Source organism: Talpa europaea (assembly GCF_964194135.1).
Source record: "Talpa europaea genome assembly, chromosome: 10".
Lineage (NCBI taxonomy): Eukaryota > Metazoa > Chordata > Mammalia > Eulipotyphla > Talpidae > Talpa > Talpa europaea.
Window position 1 is genome coordinate 2,665,924 of NC_140077.1, and position 17,861 is coordinate 2,683,784.

The following is a 17,861-nucleotide window of genomic DNA, read 5'->3' on the forward strand; positions in this document are numbered from 1 at the left end:
AAGCTATGCATTGGCTACATGCATGCAAATATATTTTGCTAATTGCAAATAAGTTTCATCTATAAATTATTTATTAGCAGATACTTCAAGTTGCTGTTACTAAAAAGTACATTTGCATTTCAAAATGCTACAACTCAGATGTTTTATTAATATACACTAGTTTTCTGCCTAATTAAAAGTATACGATACCTGAAAACTTGTGTACAATGGAAAATTTTATAAACTAAGTGATAATTAATTACCCTAGAGGTAATCGTGTATTTAAATGAGTTCCATTATAAAGCAACAGTTTCTGTCTAAAACGGGAAGCTGTGATCTCATGTATCTATTTTGTGAAGGGCTTTCAAATGGGAATTTGCTTAAGTGGTGCGCCACACAATTAAAATGATGGATTCGAGAGCTTCCGATCACCGGTGAGGAGCAGCGAGGTTGGGCAGATCCCATAAAGGTTGGGGAGACTTCTAGTAACAGCCACACACCCCGGCAGCCCATTCCTGGAGCTGCCAGGATAGGAGACAGAAAACCAAAATGAGAACCTCCTGTCATATTGGAGTTTTTAGCAGCTGTCAGGAAAAATGAATAGAACTTGGAGACACCGATCACATTTTATATAATACACAGCTCTATGCTTCAACAAAAATTACTAAACATGGGAAAAGATCAGACCACATCAAAGAGGAAAGAAAACAACAGAAACACACTCACAGCTGATCAAGATATTGTCATGTGAGCTAACAACACTATCAAAGTCAGTGTGCTTATTGCATTTTAAAGTGGAGAATGAGATGGAGAAAATAGAAAAATGAAAATAATGGAAAATAGAGGTAAAACTTAAAAGTTAAGCTGGAAAATTTTAGTAGTAAATCTGTAGAAAAGAATCGAATGAAAATTCTAGAACTGGAAAGTATAGGATCTAAAATTAACAATTCATTATATGAATTAAGGAGGGCTGGCAGAGCGCAAAGGAGACAATTAGTGAAATGGAAAAGTAAAAACAGGGACATGAGTGGAGATAGGCAGGGCACTGTGAAGAGACAGAACACACATGGATTTGAAGTTCCAGAAGGAAACAGAGGGACAACAGGGCAAAGGCAGCGTTAGCACAGATCATGGCCAGGAGTCTCCCAAAATTAATTCAAAACATGAATCAAAGCATTCAAGGGTAAGCACAAATCACTGTTATATAGTCTACAGTAAAAATGCTAAAAATCACACAAAAATGAGAAAGATATAAAAGCAGCCAGCAAGCTAGAGAGCACGGCCTGCAAAAATGTAACAGTAAGTTTGAAAGCTGACTTTTCCAGGACTGACGGAAACCAAGAGAGACAGGAACAACATCTGGAGAAAGAAAATAACTGCCAATCTAGAATTCTATATTAAATAAAAAGATCCCTCAGACACAGTGATGAAATAAATGAGTTTCATACAGACAAGACCCAAAGCAGACTTACACTAAAGAAATTCTACAGGGGATTCTTTTGGGCAGAAGGGAAATGATTCCAGAGAGAAACAGAATTGAAAGAAAGAAGAAAAAACGAGGCTAAATATAAAACCCTGAATGAATACTAATAAATAATAATAGCAGAGTTTTAGGTACAGGTGGAACTGAGATGCATAATGTAACACAAAAAAAGAGTGGGGCTCAAGAAATCTAGCCAGAATGACATGTTGAGAGAGGAGAAAGTGGAATCATGAAAATTTCAAATGGTACAAAAGACAAAATATGATGAAAAGGAGGAACACCACAACATGGATGGGTAAAAGAGAAAATTAACCAAAAGTCATTAGACACGGTACTTAATCACAGTATATGTACATGAATTAAATACTCAAAAGGATTTGCAAACTGGAAGAAATAAAAAGTCACATGTTGCGTATAAGAAACTACTTTAAATACAAGGATACAAGAAAACCAAAAGTAAAATAATGGAAAAGTTACTAAATGTAAATACTAACCCAAAGATAAGGGAAATTTCCATACAGATTAAGGAGTGGCGCCACAAGAAAGAGATCACAACTTTAAATGTGTACGCCCCCAATAACAGCATCCAAATCCACAAGGTATACCTAATGAGCCTATTTGTATTTAAAGTTCTACCACAAACCCCTGAGAATGAAATTTAATTACTAGTTTCTGTCTCTACCCAACATACAAAAGGGTATAAGACATACAAACAATTACTATGTCTCAGCAATCCCTTGAAGCATCTTTCTGGAACGAGAGACTAGCGGGGTGGTCTCTAGACTCTCACCTCTTGGTTTTATCAAATAAACCAGGAGAGAGACTTGGTTGACCCGAGCTGAGGTGTAGGAAGGGGTGGGAGGAAAGAACGAAGAGGAAAAGCAGCAGATAAATAAATGAAAAAGCTCCACCATCCCTTGCTCTACGTAAGCGGTGTAAGGAAGCAGTAACAGGGACAAAAATATCTTTGTCCGTTAACTACTCTCATCTCTGCAGCTCAGAAAAGGAGAGCAAATGACAGGTCTGCAACAAGTTATTCATGATCAATAACTAATTATTCACAAAGCTAAGCCCAGATGACAGGCAAAAACTCCACCGAGCCACGAGGCAGAGAACACAGGGTGCCAGCTCCAGCCGGCGGATTCTGAATGTCTGGTGCAGGACGGGCTGTTTTCTGACGTTCGGGGTCATGTGATCCACCCACACAGAAAGCAGACAAACAAACTCCAGCAGAGAGGGGCCCCTGCCTTGTGGGGATCTATCCACAGGTCCCCCACAAAACAAATGTCTTGGAGCCAGAGCTTCTCGACTGTGGTTCCATTTCAGAACAAATTGAGCTTTCTAGACAAAACAGAAAGTATAGATTTGTATCGTGGAGAGCAAGCAGGAGACCTCATAAGCTTCAACATCTTCATCTCCCTGCTTTTAGGGACCTCTTTGTTCTCTGAAGAATAATTACTGCCAATTATCCCGGAATGTAACAAAACTACTACTATTATGTTGAAAAGACAGTCGACAACATTGGAGGAAGAAAAGTAAAAGACCTCAAAAGTTCATCCTGAATGCAAAAAGAAAATACACTTGTCGATTCCAGCTGTGAGCACAATTGTTTCTCTCCCGAGGTGATCAATGTGTTGAGGTAAGAAAATGAGGAGAAACGCGTTGTCTTCTTCCACCTCAGACACCACCACCCGAGAGCTGCTTGGAACGGGCTATGGATCAAGCATCCAGCCACCTGCGTGCAACAGGGGGCTGCTTCTGTCAGCAGCCTGTTCAAAACAGGGCAGTTACGTCCTCCACGCGATACCTTGCGAGGGAGGATGAAGAACGCGGACAACGTTGCACGTGGACGATGAAGAACCAAGGAGACGAAATGGTGGGCCATGGGGGTGGGGCGAGGTGGAGCGTCTCCATCACTCGGCCTGCAGCCCCCCTTACTGTCCACGACATTTACGGCCAGGCTCACTTGTCTACCATAGAACCTGTTCGTTAGGACCGCATCTTCTCCACAGCTTCAGACAATAGACTGAAATTTCAGAAGTACTGTCATCTCCAATCTAATGGGATCACGACTGTGTTCCAAGTTTCAAAGGAAACATATGTCCTTCTCTGCCCTCCAGGTTTGTAGGCGGCTGCCAAGATACATATTCAGGCAACACAGAAAAAAATAAGGCCCATAGACAATACAAGTCTGGGATGCAGTTAAGGCTCCAGAGCTCATTCAGTGCCCAGGGAAGGAGGAGGGACAGGAGGGAGGGGGACAGGAAGCTCGAAGCTCAGAACCCCCAGGAGATCACCATCGCCCTTGGGGAGACAAAGTCGGAAACGCCAGGCCCGGGCCCCTGGAAGGCTGGGCAGCCTCGGGTTCAGGCTGTGCCGACAGGACATGGCCCGTGAGGACAGGAGCCACGCACCCCCTCCTGCTCACGGGCCAGAGTCTGCCGCGGGTCTCATGCCACGGCAGGCCTAAGTCACGTCTCTGGTCACTTAGGGCTCCGGTGACTTAAACCCAAAGAGACATGGGGGACAGGAGTCTCAGAGCAACCCCAGAGCTAGTGAGGAAGAAAGACTCTCGGGCGGAGTGGAAGTCAGCAGCTCTAGCAGCTGGACTCGGGAAGGAGGGCTAAGCTCTCAGGCAGGGAAGGTCTGGGTTAAAAGTAGGACAAGAGAATATTAATGGCCCCATGAGCACCCCCGCACCTCCACGGAAAAAAAGCACCAACAAGCCCATCTGCAAATCCTCCCCAGCCTCCCCTGCACCTTCTGAGGCCACGGAACGTGGTTCTGGCCACTGAGAGCAAAGCACGTGACACTTTGAAGGGACTGAGGAAAGTCTGTAAAAGGAGAGTGGCTGGAGGTGCTGGTTAGCCCTGGAATGCAGTGCTGATGCCAGGAGAGGCAGCAGCCACCTTGGGGCCATGGGGTCAAGAGACAGCCCCTAAGGATGGGGGAGTAGTAAGTTGTAGAGGAGCCAATGACACGGGGAGGCCATGGAGCAAACGGCATGAGTTCCAGGCTGTTCCTCCAGGTTCCATGTTGAGTGAAAAGTCAAAAAGCACACAAAAGGTAGCTGCACCTGGGGGAGGCGTTCTGCAACACACAGTTAATCACATTCCTAACCCCAGCAAGATCCTTCAAACTCAACTTTCATGGACCTCCTGCCGGGGGTGTCTGGAGACTGGAGGAGATAAAGGAGACACAAAGAGAAAGGACACTGGTGTCCATCCACCCAGGTGCGTCCCATGTCCTCTGAGCAGCAGTTGCTAGAGGGTGCCAATATTTACCACAACTGCAGCGACACTGGGCACCGAGGCTACTTCTCTTGCACCAGAGGAGCGTCAGCAGCTCTTACAGAAAGGAGGGGGGCAGACCCACGCCCTGACTCCATGGCCCCCTGACCACAAGGTCCAAAGGTTCTTGAGTCCGTGTCCCCTGACAGCGTCAAGTTCGTCCTCTTAACAACGCTTCCATTTAGAATAATCAAAGAATTAAAATCGGGGGGAATATAAAAATAATGGATGCTGAGAAGTTCACTATCATGGAAATTATTGCACTGAATCAAAAAATCCAGGTAAACAAAAACTGCTTCACAGGGGCCTCTCTGGTGGCGCAGGTGTTAAAGTCTCAGCCTGTGAAGCTATGCCCAGCCTCTGCAGCCTGAGTTCGATCCCCAGGCAGGGAGCTGATCCACAGGGTGCAGCAGACCTCTCCTATCTCCCCAATGCTCCCCTCAGCAGTGGATTTCAGTGGATCCACCTGTTCTGCTCCCCACTCTGTCTCTGGTCAATCCTCTCACCACCACCACCCCCCACCTCTGGTCTACACCCCAGCTCTTGTATAAATAAATAAAATCTTTTAAAAAAAAATCTACTTCACAGCCTTGTCCTGAGGGCCCGAGGGGGAGGCAGGCCTGGCCCGTCCAACTCTCCGCTGGCGCAACATGCTTGTCACAAGAGTTGAGGCTGCCCAGGACGGAAGGTGCCGCGGGCAGAAGTCAACAGTGGCAACTGCCCAGCAGTGGGGCCTGGGCTGGGAATCCTGATCACGTCCACCCAAGATCTCTGCGCAGATCTGAGCCATCGAGGGGGCTGGTCAGGAGCTCCATCGCGCCTTTAGGACTCACTACACGTCTAAGGGTGACTCTGATCAACCCCCAATACCCAGCAGGCACCAGCCTCACACCAGCAGGTCACCCAAAGCCACATCCTACAAGAACCAGGAGGGTGGACTTGACACCCCAACACTCAGCTCACCCCGCTTTGCATCAATTCATTCGTGGAGTCCAGTGCTGAGAGCCGACTGCAAGCTCTTTATTTTAGCACAGCCCTGACCCTAGAGATAGCAAGGGGGAAGTTGGTGTTCTTTATGAAATTATGAAATCAGAAACACCCCAATTCACTTCAGAGCTCAAAATCGCAGGTGGGCCAGGAGTGTCCATCCCCACAGACGCCACCCAGAAGGGGCTGCTTCTCCAGAGCCCAGACAGGGTTCAGGCTGAAGGAAGAAGCAGGAAGCCCCGGCTGCCCTAAGGAGGCAGTTTTACTTGGTTTTGGCTTTTTGTTGTTATTGCTTGTTTGTTTTAATTATATTTGTTCTTCTGGGGAATCTTTATCTCCATAAAGATAGGCAAAGAGCCGCAGAGTCCCCGCTACAGCCTCCCTAGCCGGGCCGGGCCGTGGCATCTCAGCAGACGATGTTTGACTCACACGCAGACTTGGGCGCGGGGGCCTCTGAGAGCTGCAGGTCACTGCCGGCGGCAGCGGGGGTAGAGCGGGCAGCCCCAGCCCAGTCTCTGCCCTCGGCGGCTGCGAGGGGTAAGACGGCAAGAGGCGCAGGGGCGGGGCGGGCGGGGGAAGAGGGAGAGGCAGGCGGGGGGGGGCACCTACTGGTTGAACAGTATCCGGGAGCGCACGATGAACTTGAAGATGTACTCCAAGGCCTTCATGGCCTTATACAGCTGCTCGTTGATCCCCGGCTTCTCGGCATTGTCCACGTAGTTCCTCAAGACTTTGGTCAGCTTCCTGTTCAGAATGGAAACGCAAATTACTAAATCCAGAAAATCACAGGTGCTCAGCTCGTGGCCAGGGCAGAGCGCACAAGGGGTCGTGTGAGGCTGCGTTCGCCCCGACACCCAGGGGTGTTCCTAACGTGCTCCTGTGAAGGGACCCACACTCAGCTCTCCGAGGAGCGGGGTGGAAGCCTCATCAAGCGCGTCCAAAGCGTCAGGTGTTCTTCTAAGAGGTGAGTGCACGGCGCGGTTTCACCTGCACCGGCCTGCAGGCGGGTGGCAGGGAATGTCCCTCTGTACAAGGCTGGGCCAGGCTGGGCGACGGAAACCAGCTCCCCAGCCTTAAGGAACACAATCAAATATTTTCTTCATAGTCCCACAGGGGCACAAAGGCATTCTCCTGAAAGCATTCTGGAGCTATTCGATGGCTGTGCACAGGGAATGTACTAAACGCCGCATATATACGTTGAATTTTACACTCGAACGTGGTTAAAATGTTAGAGCTCATGACGTGGGGACCGCGCCACCATGAGAAGGGCGTCCTGTGAGACAGGCTTTGTTCTGGGAAGCCTCTGGGCCCTCTCACCATCTGAGTTCCTTTTCTGAAGCTGGAATTCCTAAATTAAATTTTAGGACTGATTTTTCAAACAAGAAAAATTCGTAACTTTTAATGAGTTTCCTAAATATCCTTATATAAGAGTGTATAGGGTAAGGTAAAAGTATCAGACTTTTCTGCCCTCCCGCCATGAGGATAGATGAGGGCACCCTGGGGTCCTGAATGCATGCCTGATGGCGGCACCTGGAGTGGGCACACCTGGACTGAGAGACGGAGTTTATAAGGGCGGCGTCACGGGGACGCCAGCAGAAGCCGAGAGAAGCAGAGAGAATGCCAGGGAATGCTGGAGGGCTCAGAAAGAGTGAAGACTTACTGGGTGCTGGGAGGCCCCCCAGCCCCCCAGAGCCCTTCCTGCTGTGTACCTTGTAAATCCCAATAAAAGCCTGCAAAACCCACCGAGGGTTTCAGAACTCCTGTACCCGGTCTGCTGGATCAGAAAACCTGCTCAGTAGCCCTTCCTGCCCTTACAAGTGAGAGTAAGATATGGAGTAAGATGGGTGAGGACGTGAAAAGATTTTTAAATTATCTTTATATTTTCCAGTGATAAGACTACAAAAGTCTTTTAAGTCTAATGACTGTACTTTTAAGGGTCCATAGCCTTAAATTAATATATCGTCAGCGAAACACAAGTAACTCCCTCACCTGAAAACTTTTAAAACTTTCCTCATGATAATAGAAGAGTAGATGATTTACAACATACAGAAATTGGTCAAAACTAATTTTAAGTATTCCATAGTATTATGTAAGTAATTAGATGGTTGGTACAAATAAAGTATGGGATAGTTCATAGACGAAGAATTCATAATTTCATAAATTATGTTAAGTGCTTAGTTTACAGGTTTTTTTTTAAATCTTTAATGTTTCAGAGAATGTGAGTTAATTTTAGAAAAAGTGAGAGACAAGATACAGATATATCAAAAAAATCTAAAAACATAACCCACATTAACAAGTCACCATGCGCAAATTAAACAAGAAGCAATTTTTTGCCTAATAAATTTAAATGGAAAGGCTGAAAATAAATGATCAGACAAGAGCTGGGGGCACAGCTTCTTTCTGGAAAATAAACTGGTAATATCTATTACAAAATAAATTGGAAATATCTACTACAATTAAAAATATTTCACTCCTCGGACATCAGCAATTCCACTCCTAGTAATTCAGCCCACAGAAACCAGAAATGTCCTAAAGGATGTTTACTGCAGCCTGCTGCGATAGTAGAAGTACAGAAACAAAGCAAATGCCTATCATGTGAGAACCGGTTAAACAAGTCAAGATGACGCCAACAGTGGAATATCGCACAGCTGTTAAAAATGAAAGGTGGTGGAGGGGCACGCGGCCACCAGCCTGGAGTCAGGAAAGCAGCCCCCAGCACCAGGAAAGCAGCAGTGACCAGAGGCAGTGTCCTCTGGGCCCCAGGTTCTCTCCCATCCATCTCCTTGGCTCTTTTTATGCCAATCTTTTGTCTCTTTTTATGCCACACTATCTTGGCTCCTGCAGCTTTATAGTAAGTCTTAAAATCAGATTCTCCTGCAAAGTTATTTGAGCTATTCAAGAGGTTTTCCATTTCTGTGTAAGTCTTTAAATAGATGAGTCAATTTTTTGACAAAAGCCTGCTGCGGCTTTGATGGGTATTGTGCTCAACTACAGATTAGTCTGGGGAAAATGGACATTTGAGCAATATCTTATCTTTCAATCCGTGCACATCTCTCTTTTGTTCCTCTACAATTTCTCCCAAAGATGTTTTGTAATTTCATGGTAGAAGCCCTGCCCATCTGTCATTAAGTTATTCTGGGGTAGTTGATGCTTTTTTTTTTATAATATGGCCAATTATATTCTACTTTTAATATGTTCCAATTAACTGTATACATACAGTTGATTTTTCTGAAAGAACTTTAAATCACAGCTTTCCTAAGTAGTTCTAGCAGTTTCGTTTTGTTTTATTTGATTTTTCAAACATAGGTTCCTTAGGGTTTTGAATGTACATGAGCACATCTAAAAATAAAGACAGCTTTACTTCAATTGTTGTGCTCCTAATTGTTTTTTCCTGTTTTATTGCCCAACTTCCAGACAATCATACACAGATGTGCTAAGATCAGGCCTCCCTGCCTTGTGTCTGAACTTAGGGGAAAAGCTTCTCATGTGTCAGCATAATTAGGATAGCCATACAGCGCTCAGATGTCGCCTATCACATTCGAAAATGGTCCCCTCTGTCCCTAGTTTGCAGAGCATTTTATCATAAATGGAGGCTGAATTTTGCCAAGCACATTTTCTGTGTTACTGAGATTTAAAGAAAAAAGCACAAAGCAATTAAGACAGAGATGGCCCAGCGAGCCCTGTACAGCAGCGGGGCCTCCACCCCAGCCAGCCCACGTGAAGCCGCCCACCACGTGTGGCTACTGAGCCTCTGAAATGCAGCTCATTAGTGAAACTTTAATTTCCCTTTATTGAAACAGACACAAGGGACAAGTGGCTGTTATGTTAGACAAAGCAGATACTGTGATTCTAGGCTAAGCAAAGACGGTTTAGCCAACAAATCGAAACCATTTCGAAAAACAATGTAGCAGGTCTTAACAAAGTTGAACATTTCTGGTAATGTTTAACAGAGAGAGAGGAAACGTTCAAGATTCACGTTTGACAAAAAATATACATGCCCAAAATTTAACATGAGCAGACAACTAATGGAAAAACTAATGGACAGACACTTCACAATGGCAAGTAAAAAGTTCTCAACATCAGGGGTGCTCAGGTAACTGCAAATTACAATCCCTACTGAGGTAACAGAAAATCTAACCCCGCCTCACGACACGGAAGTCGGTGCAGACACAGGGCACAGGGAGGAGAAGCCCGCAGGTTGCTGGTGCGTCTGCAAAACAGCACAACCCACTTGGAGGCCTGTTTGGTGGCTTCCTGTAGAGAGAACCGCCATGTACACAGCCCCACAATCCTGCTCCTAACTGTTCAGCCAAGGGTATGTCCACACGAAGGCTTGTACAAGGATATTCACAGCAGCCTGTTTCCAAAAAAGACAAATCTAGAAATACCACAAATATCTATCAACGGGAGCACAGCTCAACCAATCAGGGCAGGTTTGTTCACTGGAATACTACTCAGCCATGAACAGGAGTGTAGCAGCAGGAAGGGACAGTGCAGGATCTCTATGACTCAGGCAGACGGGTGAAGGACAGAGTCCTAGAGCCCTCGGTGGCTTTTAAAGGCTTTTATTGGGATTTACTAGGTACACGCAGGCAGGAGGCCCCGGGGGGCCGGGAGGCTGGCAGGCCTCCCAGCCCCCGGCGAATCTTCACTCTATCTGGGCTCTCTGGCCTTCTTCTCATGGGCTTTCTTTCATTCTTCTCTTTTGCTCTGCTGTTACATTCTTTTTGCTCTTCTGCTGGCATCCCCGTGATGCCGCCCTTATAAGCCCAGTCTCTCAGCCCAGGTGAAGCCCATCTACATATGCCCACACCCTACTCCAGGTGCCGGCATTAGGCATGCACTCAGGACCGCAAGGATCCGATCTATCCTAATGGCGGGAGGGCAGAAAAGCCTGATATCATTTACCTACCCTACAAGGCGCCAATGAAACAATGATGCACAAAGCACCGTGACTGATCTCAAAAGCCTCCCGTGAAAGGACAGAAACTCAGGACACCGTGTGTAGGGTAAAGAAAATATCAGGCTTTTCTGCCCTTCCGCCATCAGGATAGATGATGGATCCTTGTCCTGAATGCATGCCTGATGGCGGGCACCTGGAATAGGGTGTGGGCATAGGTAGATGGGATTCAGCTGAGTTAAGAATGTGCTTTTAAGGGCGGCGTCAGGGGGACGCCAGCAGCAGCAGCAGAAGCCGAAGCTGTAGCCGAAAGAGAAGCCGAGAAGCAGCAGAACGAACTCCAGAGAGCTCAGAGAGAGTGAAGACTTGCTGGCCTCCCAGCCCCCAAGCCAGCACCCCTGCCTGCCATATGCCTGGTGAACCCCAATAAAAAACCTGCAAAACCACTGAGGACTGACTCCTCCTTTACCCGGTCTACATGGGATCAGAAAACCTGCACTGTGTCCTGTTCCTGCCTTTACACCGTGCTATCGAGAGTGGCCGGACAGACCTGCGATCATGAAGTCAGACAGCCGCTGCTGCTGTGTTTATGGGTCTGACTCAGAAGGGGTGAGAGGGAACCTTCCGGGAAGTGGCAACACCCACGTCTTGCTGTGCACAGTGGTGCCATGGGTGCTACAACTGTCCAAACTCACGAAGTCAACATTTTATTGTCTATAAACGATAACAGTGAAAAAGTGTTTTTCAATTTTAAAAGTGCAAACATGATTCCATTTTCTAAAATAAGCAGAAATAACAACATTAAAGTGTGCATACAAAGCCCATCCAGAGACATGCTAGCAGTGGTTACCTGCCAACAGTGGCCATCTCTAGTATGTAGGGCCGTATGTAGGGCCGTGTGCAGGGAACTTCAATTTTCTTCCATGTTCTCTCTGGTCATGCACAATTTTCTGGGTTTTGTTTTGATTTACTCACGTGTTATTTTCCAATGGTAGAGGCAGGAATAGTGATAATCAAATTTTAATTCCGCCCAAACATCTTACACTTTCTAGTGCTAGCAGCCCCTAAGCTAGTAATTGTTGTTCATGGTTCCTAAGGGTGACCTTCAAGCGATGCCCCCAAAGCACAAAACACAGATTCACTCAACACAGATTGCTTCCATGTGCCCTGCTCTGCAGAAACCACAACAGACGCGAGATCTGTAAACCACAAGCAACAAGAACCCCCGGTCACCCGAATTTCTCTGTTCACCAACTTCTTACACAATCACCAGGATTTCCTGTGACTGGTGAATACTCGCAGAGACATGCAGTAGCTCCGGGGCGTGTCCAGTGAGGCTGTGGGCCAGCATATAGGCCAGTGAGATTATTTATCACCAGACACTCCTAAGAGCCACAGTCACTTCTAGGGTTGACCTCGCGGCAGCCCTAAGAGTAACTACTTTACTGCTAAATCCCAATAAAAGCTTTATGGGTACCGGGTTGGGAAGTCATTCTTAGCACTAATCAGGGGGGTCAGCAGTGGGGGTTTCCTGGAACTCCAGCAAAGAAGCCTGACAGCATCAGGGAGCACTGTTGGAGGGTGTGTGCCAGGCCAGGCGAGGGCGACCCCCCTCCACCAGGGCCTACGCTTGACTGCAAACGTCTCCACTCCAGTGGTTCCCAAAGCACAGCAGAACGTCCACCGTCCTGGCGGAAACCCTGTTTAACTTAGTGTAACTTACTTTCCCAAATTTATCGGAAAACAGCTCTCCTTCTTCATCGCTTTGATATCCCAAAGAACTCACATTCCACAGAATTTCTTCCAACAGAAAAGAATAGAAAAAGAAGGCATGATATGCAAAGAGAATGACCTGGAGCCAGAAAATCAATCTGGAAGTCAAAGGAGGCAGCGGACACCATGGGGGCCACCTGGGGACGCGGGGCCAGGCCACAGAGCCAGGAGGGCAGTGAGGACCAAGGGAGTCAGTGCTGGAGCTTGAGGAACAAAAGGCAGGCCCGCTTTACCGAGACGAAAGATAATGAAACACACAAAACTGAATGTTATTCACTGAACCAGCAGTAATTTGGAAACAAGCGCATATCTGTCCCGTCCCTCACCGAGCCTCGCCGGGAGGCCACAGCGTGGCGACTCCCCATATCAGCCCCCTCAAACGTGGACTGAAAATTTCAAAGACAAATGGAAGGTGTCAAGGAGAGCGAGAGAGAACCCCAGAACATTGCAATAATGCATCTCAGCTCTCTCTCAGCGAGGTTTCCAGGTCCGTGAAGAGGGAAACTATAACCAAATTGATTTCAGTCAGTGCAGAGTTTGGAAGGGAAAATGCAGCCACAGGCGGAAGTACGTGAAAAAGACTCATAACAAACACGCAAACATAAGTAGTGGTTTGGAAACAACCAAAAAGAACTCACGTGTAGGCCAAGGTTGCACTAAAGTGCTTCTTAATGTAGGTCTCCAGGACGGGATTAAAATGCTGAAACTTTCTATCAGCGATGAGGCCAATGATAAACACCTGCGAAAGCAATGGATATTTTCTTTAGCAAAAACAATGCCAGCCTTCTGGAATCTTCACGGAATAGCGTGCACAGGGGAGCCCATGAACTACATATACCACCTGTTCAGATAGGGGGGAAGCAGGTGAGCTCTTCTCGCCCTGGAGATTGCATTTGCCTCATTACAGAATTGCAGGAAGAGAATTTCTGGCTCTCCAGAGCTCTGCTGGGATGGGTTTATAACTGCAAATGCTTCAAGGACACCCGACGCCCCCACCCCCTTCAAGGTTGCATGAAAGGGCACCCCAACATCCGAGCAGATAAAAACGAAACCTCTCACCAGTGCATCAAACACCAAGGTATCGAAAGTCTCGCTCTCCGAGTTCTCCATCATGATGTTGAAGAGGGCGTCCAGTGTGTCCTGGAGGAACTGCAGAGACACGAGGCCAGGAGGCGACATCAGCACCCCCCCTCGCTCCCCCAACCTGAAGACCCACCGTCTCTGGTATTACCCCAACTTCCCGCCTTCCCCATCATCAACGAGGAAGCAACCAGCTTGGGGGATGTTCTCAGCCATTGAACGCATGAGACAAACACTTGAGATGCAAGAATTCAGCACAAAAACACGGTGCCCCGAGCCAAGCAGGGGGGGTCAGCAGTGGGGGTTCCTAGGGCCCCTCCCCATGGGACTTTCCAGCCCTGTCCTGGTCTTCATTAGCCCGGGACAAGGTGCACAGCAGCCAGGAGACAGGCCGGACCAGGCCACACTGAGTCTAGCAGCCGGGCTGGGAGCTGGGAGCCGAGCCAGGAGCAGCTGCCGCTGAGTGTAACAAAGGCCCCTGTTCACACCCAGAGGCCCAGGGAGAGGAGAGGCGTGTGCCCTGGAGCTGGCTTCCCATCATTTCCCACCACTTTCAGAGTGTGATGCCCTCACGAAGGTCACACAGCCTGTGTCACAGCCAGGAGGCGCACCGGCTGTCCTGGCAGCACCACTGAGGACACAGAGGACAGGGCAGAAGCACAGAAATATGGCATGTGGCCCTGGAGCCCTGTCACCTGCTGGAGGCTGCCGGGAGCAGAGCCTGGCTTCCCCCCTGGGGGTTGCAGGGGCACAGGCATGTGCTAGAGCGGGGGCCTGTTCGAGGCCGGGAGGGCTTCCCTAAGATCATCTACAGGAGGAGAAAATCACCACTTGGTCCATCTTCCCAAATCCATTTTTCACCCATGAACGTGGTTTACCAGATAAGCAAGGACTTCCCGGCAACGCCGTCTCTCCACGGCAGTCGTGAGTGTGCAGGGCCGGCTGGATGGAAGGAAGCCCCCGCCCGCGGCTGTGCCTGCACCCTGGGACCGCAGCCTGCCGGCCCAGACAGGAGCTGGGCTCTCTGGGCCCCCAGGGAGTCCCGGCGCAGGCAGAGGCAGTAGACACGGGGGGAGGGGCTGCCCCGTCTACACTGACAGGGAGAGATGAGAAGCCATTTCCAGGAAAGAGCCACAGGCTGTGACCCCACACAGGTCACGGGGTGGAGCTGAGTCCCAAGGCAGGACGGCCGGACTCGCCCTGATAGGTCCGACGGGAGCGCATGGAAACAGGGGGACCCCACAGCACCATGGGCGCGCGCAGGGAGGGTGGGGTTCCGTTCCTTGTGCCAATTCTAGAGCAACGCTCATGGATCACCCAGTTTCCATGTGCACCAGGGGATGCAGAGAACCGGGGAGTTTAAAATGTAATGAACACAGTCCAAGCCGGGGAGGGACGGGGAGACGATTCGGGGGAAGGTTCGCTGGATCTGTGTGAACCGCGTGTGCTGAGTCCAGGACGGTGGTGCAGGCAAGTTAATTTCCAGTGACGTCACCCGCATTGCTGTCTCATCACGGCCACTTGAGTAATTAATTCGTGCAGAGATGAGGCTTCGGGTGGCACCTCTCCTGGGGGCCCGGGCCTCCGAGGGCCACGGCGACAGACCAGAGCATCGCGGCAGCCAAAGGGCCGCCTGCCGTGAGCAGGTGTCCCCGCTCTACAAGGAAGTCACCTGGGCAGGAAGGGGGTGAAAAGAACAGCAGCGCCCACACCAGCGGAGCAGGGGCTAGACTGGAGTCCCGAGGGGCTGTGAAGCACCGACCTATTTTCACTTCTACGCACTTATCTGCAAGCTGTGTCTACGCCCAGGTGTGGTGCGCAGGTGCGAGCCAGCCCTGGAGGTCAAGACTGGAGAGGCTGCTCTGCCGGGGGCTAAAAATGGGTCCAAGACCTCAGGGAATGGGAACGGAAACGGCCAGGACAGGGAAAGAGAGCCAGGAAGGGCCGAGAGAGGCCGGGCGGGGCTGGGAAGAGGCGGGAAGGGCTGCCTGGACACGGGGTGCGAGTGTCTCTGCTCTGGCCCACACCCTGGCAGGTCTGTTGCAGAAGTTCTGGGTGAGTATGGAGCCGGCTCCACAGCAAGGCAAGGACTCTGGGAATGATGAGAGTCCACGGCGCCCCCACAAGCCACTCACAGCATCACCTGTCCCCTCATCCCACAGCACACCATGTCCACGTGGCGGCAGGAGTGAGGCCTCCAGGGGCCAGGGAGCTTTGCCAAACCCCCAGCAAGGTCCTGGTGGACCAGAACCCTGGCCTGGGCTGATTCCCAGGCCCACATCCTGCCAGGAAGCCACACGCCCTCCCAGACCAGAGCCCCAGAGGGACCCTCCAGGCAGCGGTGGGGGTCACTCTCCCCACCATGAAAGGCTTCGCCCCCAGCCCCAACCCTCTGTGGAGGCGATGCCCCCACTGTCCACACCCGCAGGGCGGCAGACCGCAGCCAGTTACCTTCACCACCTCGCCGCCGTCCACCTTCATCAGCTGCCTCAGGTTCTGCTGCAGCAGGCTGGTGTTGGAGCGCCACTTCAGGAGACCCAGCAGGTCCACTGCGAAGAGAAGCCGTCAGTGTGCGGCCCACAGCCGGCCCTCGCCACGCCCGTGAGGACTCCAGGTAGACCCCGCAGCAGAAACCAGCCTGCCCGGGAAAGCGGCGCCAGCTCAGCGTGTCACAACTCCCGGCAGCACCTGCGCCACAGGAGGCTGAACTCCTTCCTCCCAACTGCATTCGCCGTGGAACAATTTCCACGTCGCTGCCTGAAGCGGGAACTTGGAGCCTGAGAGCAAGGCACCGGCCTTCCGGGTGACAAGGGGCGCCAGGTGCTCACCGCAACGGCCGGCACCTGTGCCAGGTGGGGGTTTCCTGCTCACGAGCAAGACTCTCTATTTCTCTTTGATGATAAAATAAGTGATGCAGATTCCAACACTGACAACGCCAGTGACAGCCGTCACGGGAGGGACCCTGGGCCCGGAGATGACCCCCCGCCCCAGCTCCAGGCCCCACCCGCCCAGTGGCCTCCTTCCTGACAGCTGAGCGCCGGCCTGATGGTTTTCTAACAGGAAAATCACAGACAGACGTGGTGGTCTGTACCGACGAGCTGTGTCGGGAAATGGTGTCAAGGCAGCGAGACTGTCGACAGCAGGTGAGCCCAGCTATGCCGGGGGGTCCCCCAAACCCCCCCGCAGCTTCAGCTGCAGTCACATTACAACCCGGTCCCGAAAGTCCGCCACGCGCCCAGCACCCTGGAGGGGACACATGTGGGCTAGAATGGTCGCCCTAAGGACGTCCCTGGTGCAGACTGAAAAGAAAAATGTCATTTGGGCAACAGGTGGAATCCAGGGAGCCCAGGATCCCAACTGGACTGTAAGGGCGCGAACCACCAAAAGGGACGCAGACGACGCCACAACTCATGCACGGGCGCTTACTCGGCCGCAGCCGCGGGAGTCAGGGGCAGGGGATCAGCCACGCGGATGCGGAGGAGACAGCGGCCCGGAGCCGAACCAGCCACGCCGTGGCCCTGAGTTTCTCATCTGAGCGGTGGGACGCCGCCCCCGGAGCAGCCGCGCAGGGAGGGCTCCAAGCAGCGGGCCCAGCCCCAGGGAGGACCACAAGGAGGGGGCAGGAGGCACAGACATCGGCGTCCATGCAGAAGTCGGCAGCTTCAGTCCCGGGAAAGAGGCCGCGTCCCCCCAAGACACACGTTCCGTCCCGTGGGTGGGGGGATCTCCACCTCGCCAGCTGCAGCGTCTCCAGCGGAGACTAAGAGACAACCTGGACCCCACTCACGCGCGGGGACAGCCCCTTTGGACGCGAGGGAGGCAGAGGTTTACTCTGGATTGCACCTGAAGAAAAGCCACGCTGGGCAAATCCAGCGTGAGCGCCCTGGCGGGGGAGGGGTGGGCACTGGTGTTGCGGGGACAGAGCGCCAGCTCGCCCCGCCCTGCCGGCCCCGGCCTCCAGCTCCCCCATCATAATTCATTTCACGACCTCGCTCTCATCACCGAGTCAGTTAATTGAGGAGAGGAATCCCATCTTATATGTCTTTTTATGTGCCCCCAAACATCCAGCATAATGCTGAGAACAGAGACTTTAATACAAACCCCGATGAATAATTCAGCTGCCGCTTTTCCCTAAGTAACAGGACTTTGAGGCCACAAATCAAGCTCTCAGAAAAATGACTCCCTGAAATGAGAGTCTGGGCCTCGGCGGCAGGTGCCAGCGGGGGCAGCTCCATCTTGCACACACCTGACACACCATCACCCCAAAAGAGGAACCACTGGCTGCTGCGAAATGAAAGTCAAAGAGGTCCCCTTTGCTCCTGGTGACAGCATCACCTCGGAATGTCCCGGTCGCCAGGCAACCATGGCT

The 17,861-nt window shown here is 50.6% G+C and overlaps 1 protein-coding gene across 11 annotated transcripts in view; it reads right to left on the reverse strand.

Annotated features, from left to right (window-relative positions):
• The window catches only part of DOCK1 (dedicator of cytokinesis 1), a gene marked incomplete at both ends in the record, with an annotated part of 334,004 nt that overhangs the window by 245,289 nt on the left and 70,854 nt on the right, over nt 1-17,861 (reverse strand). For all 11 annotated transcript variants that reach the window (XM_084245683.1, XM_084245678.1, XM_084245686.1 and 8 more), the window contains 4 exons: nt 6,349-6,483; nt 13,051-13,151; nt 13,472-13,561; nt 15,944-16,041. In XM_084245683.1, the coding sequence (XP_084101809.1) occupies nt 6,349-6,483; nt 13,051-13,151; nt 13,472-13,561; nt 15,944-16,041 (424 nt within the window). The remainder of the gene's footprint in view (nt 1-6,348; nt 6,484-13,050; nt 13,152-13,471; nt 13,562-15,943; nt 16,042-17,861) is intronic.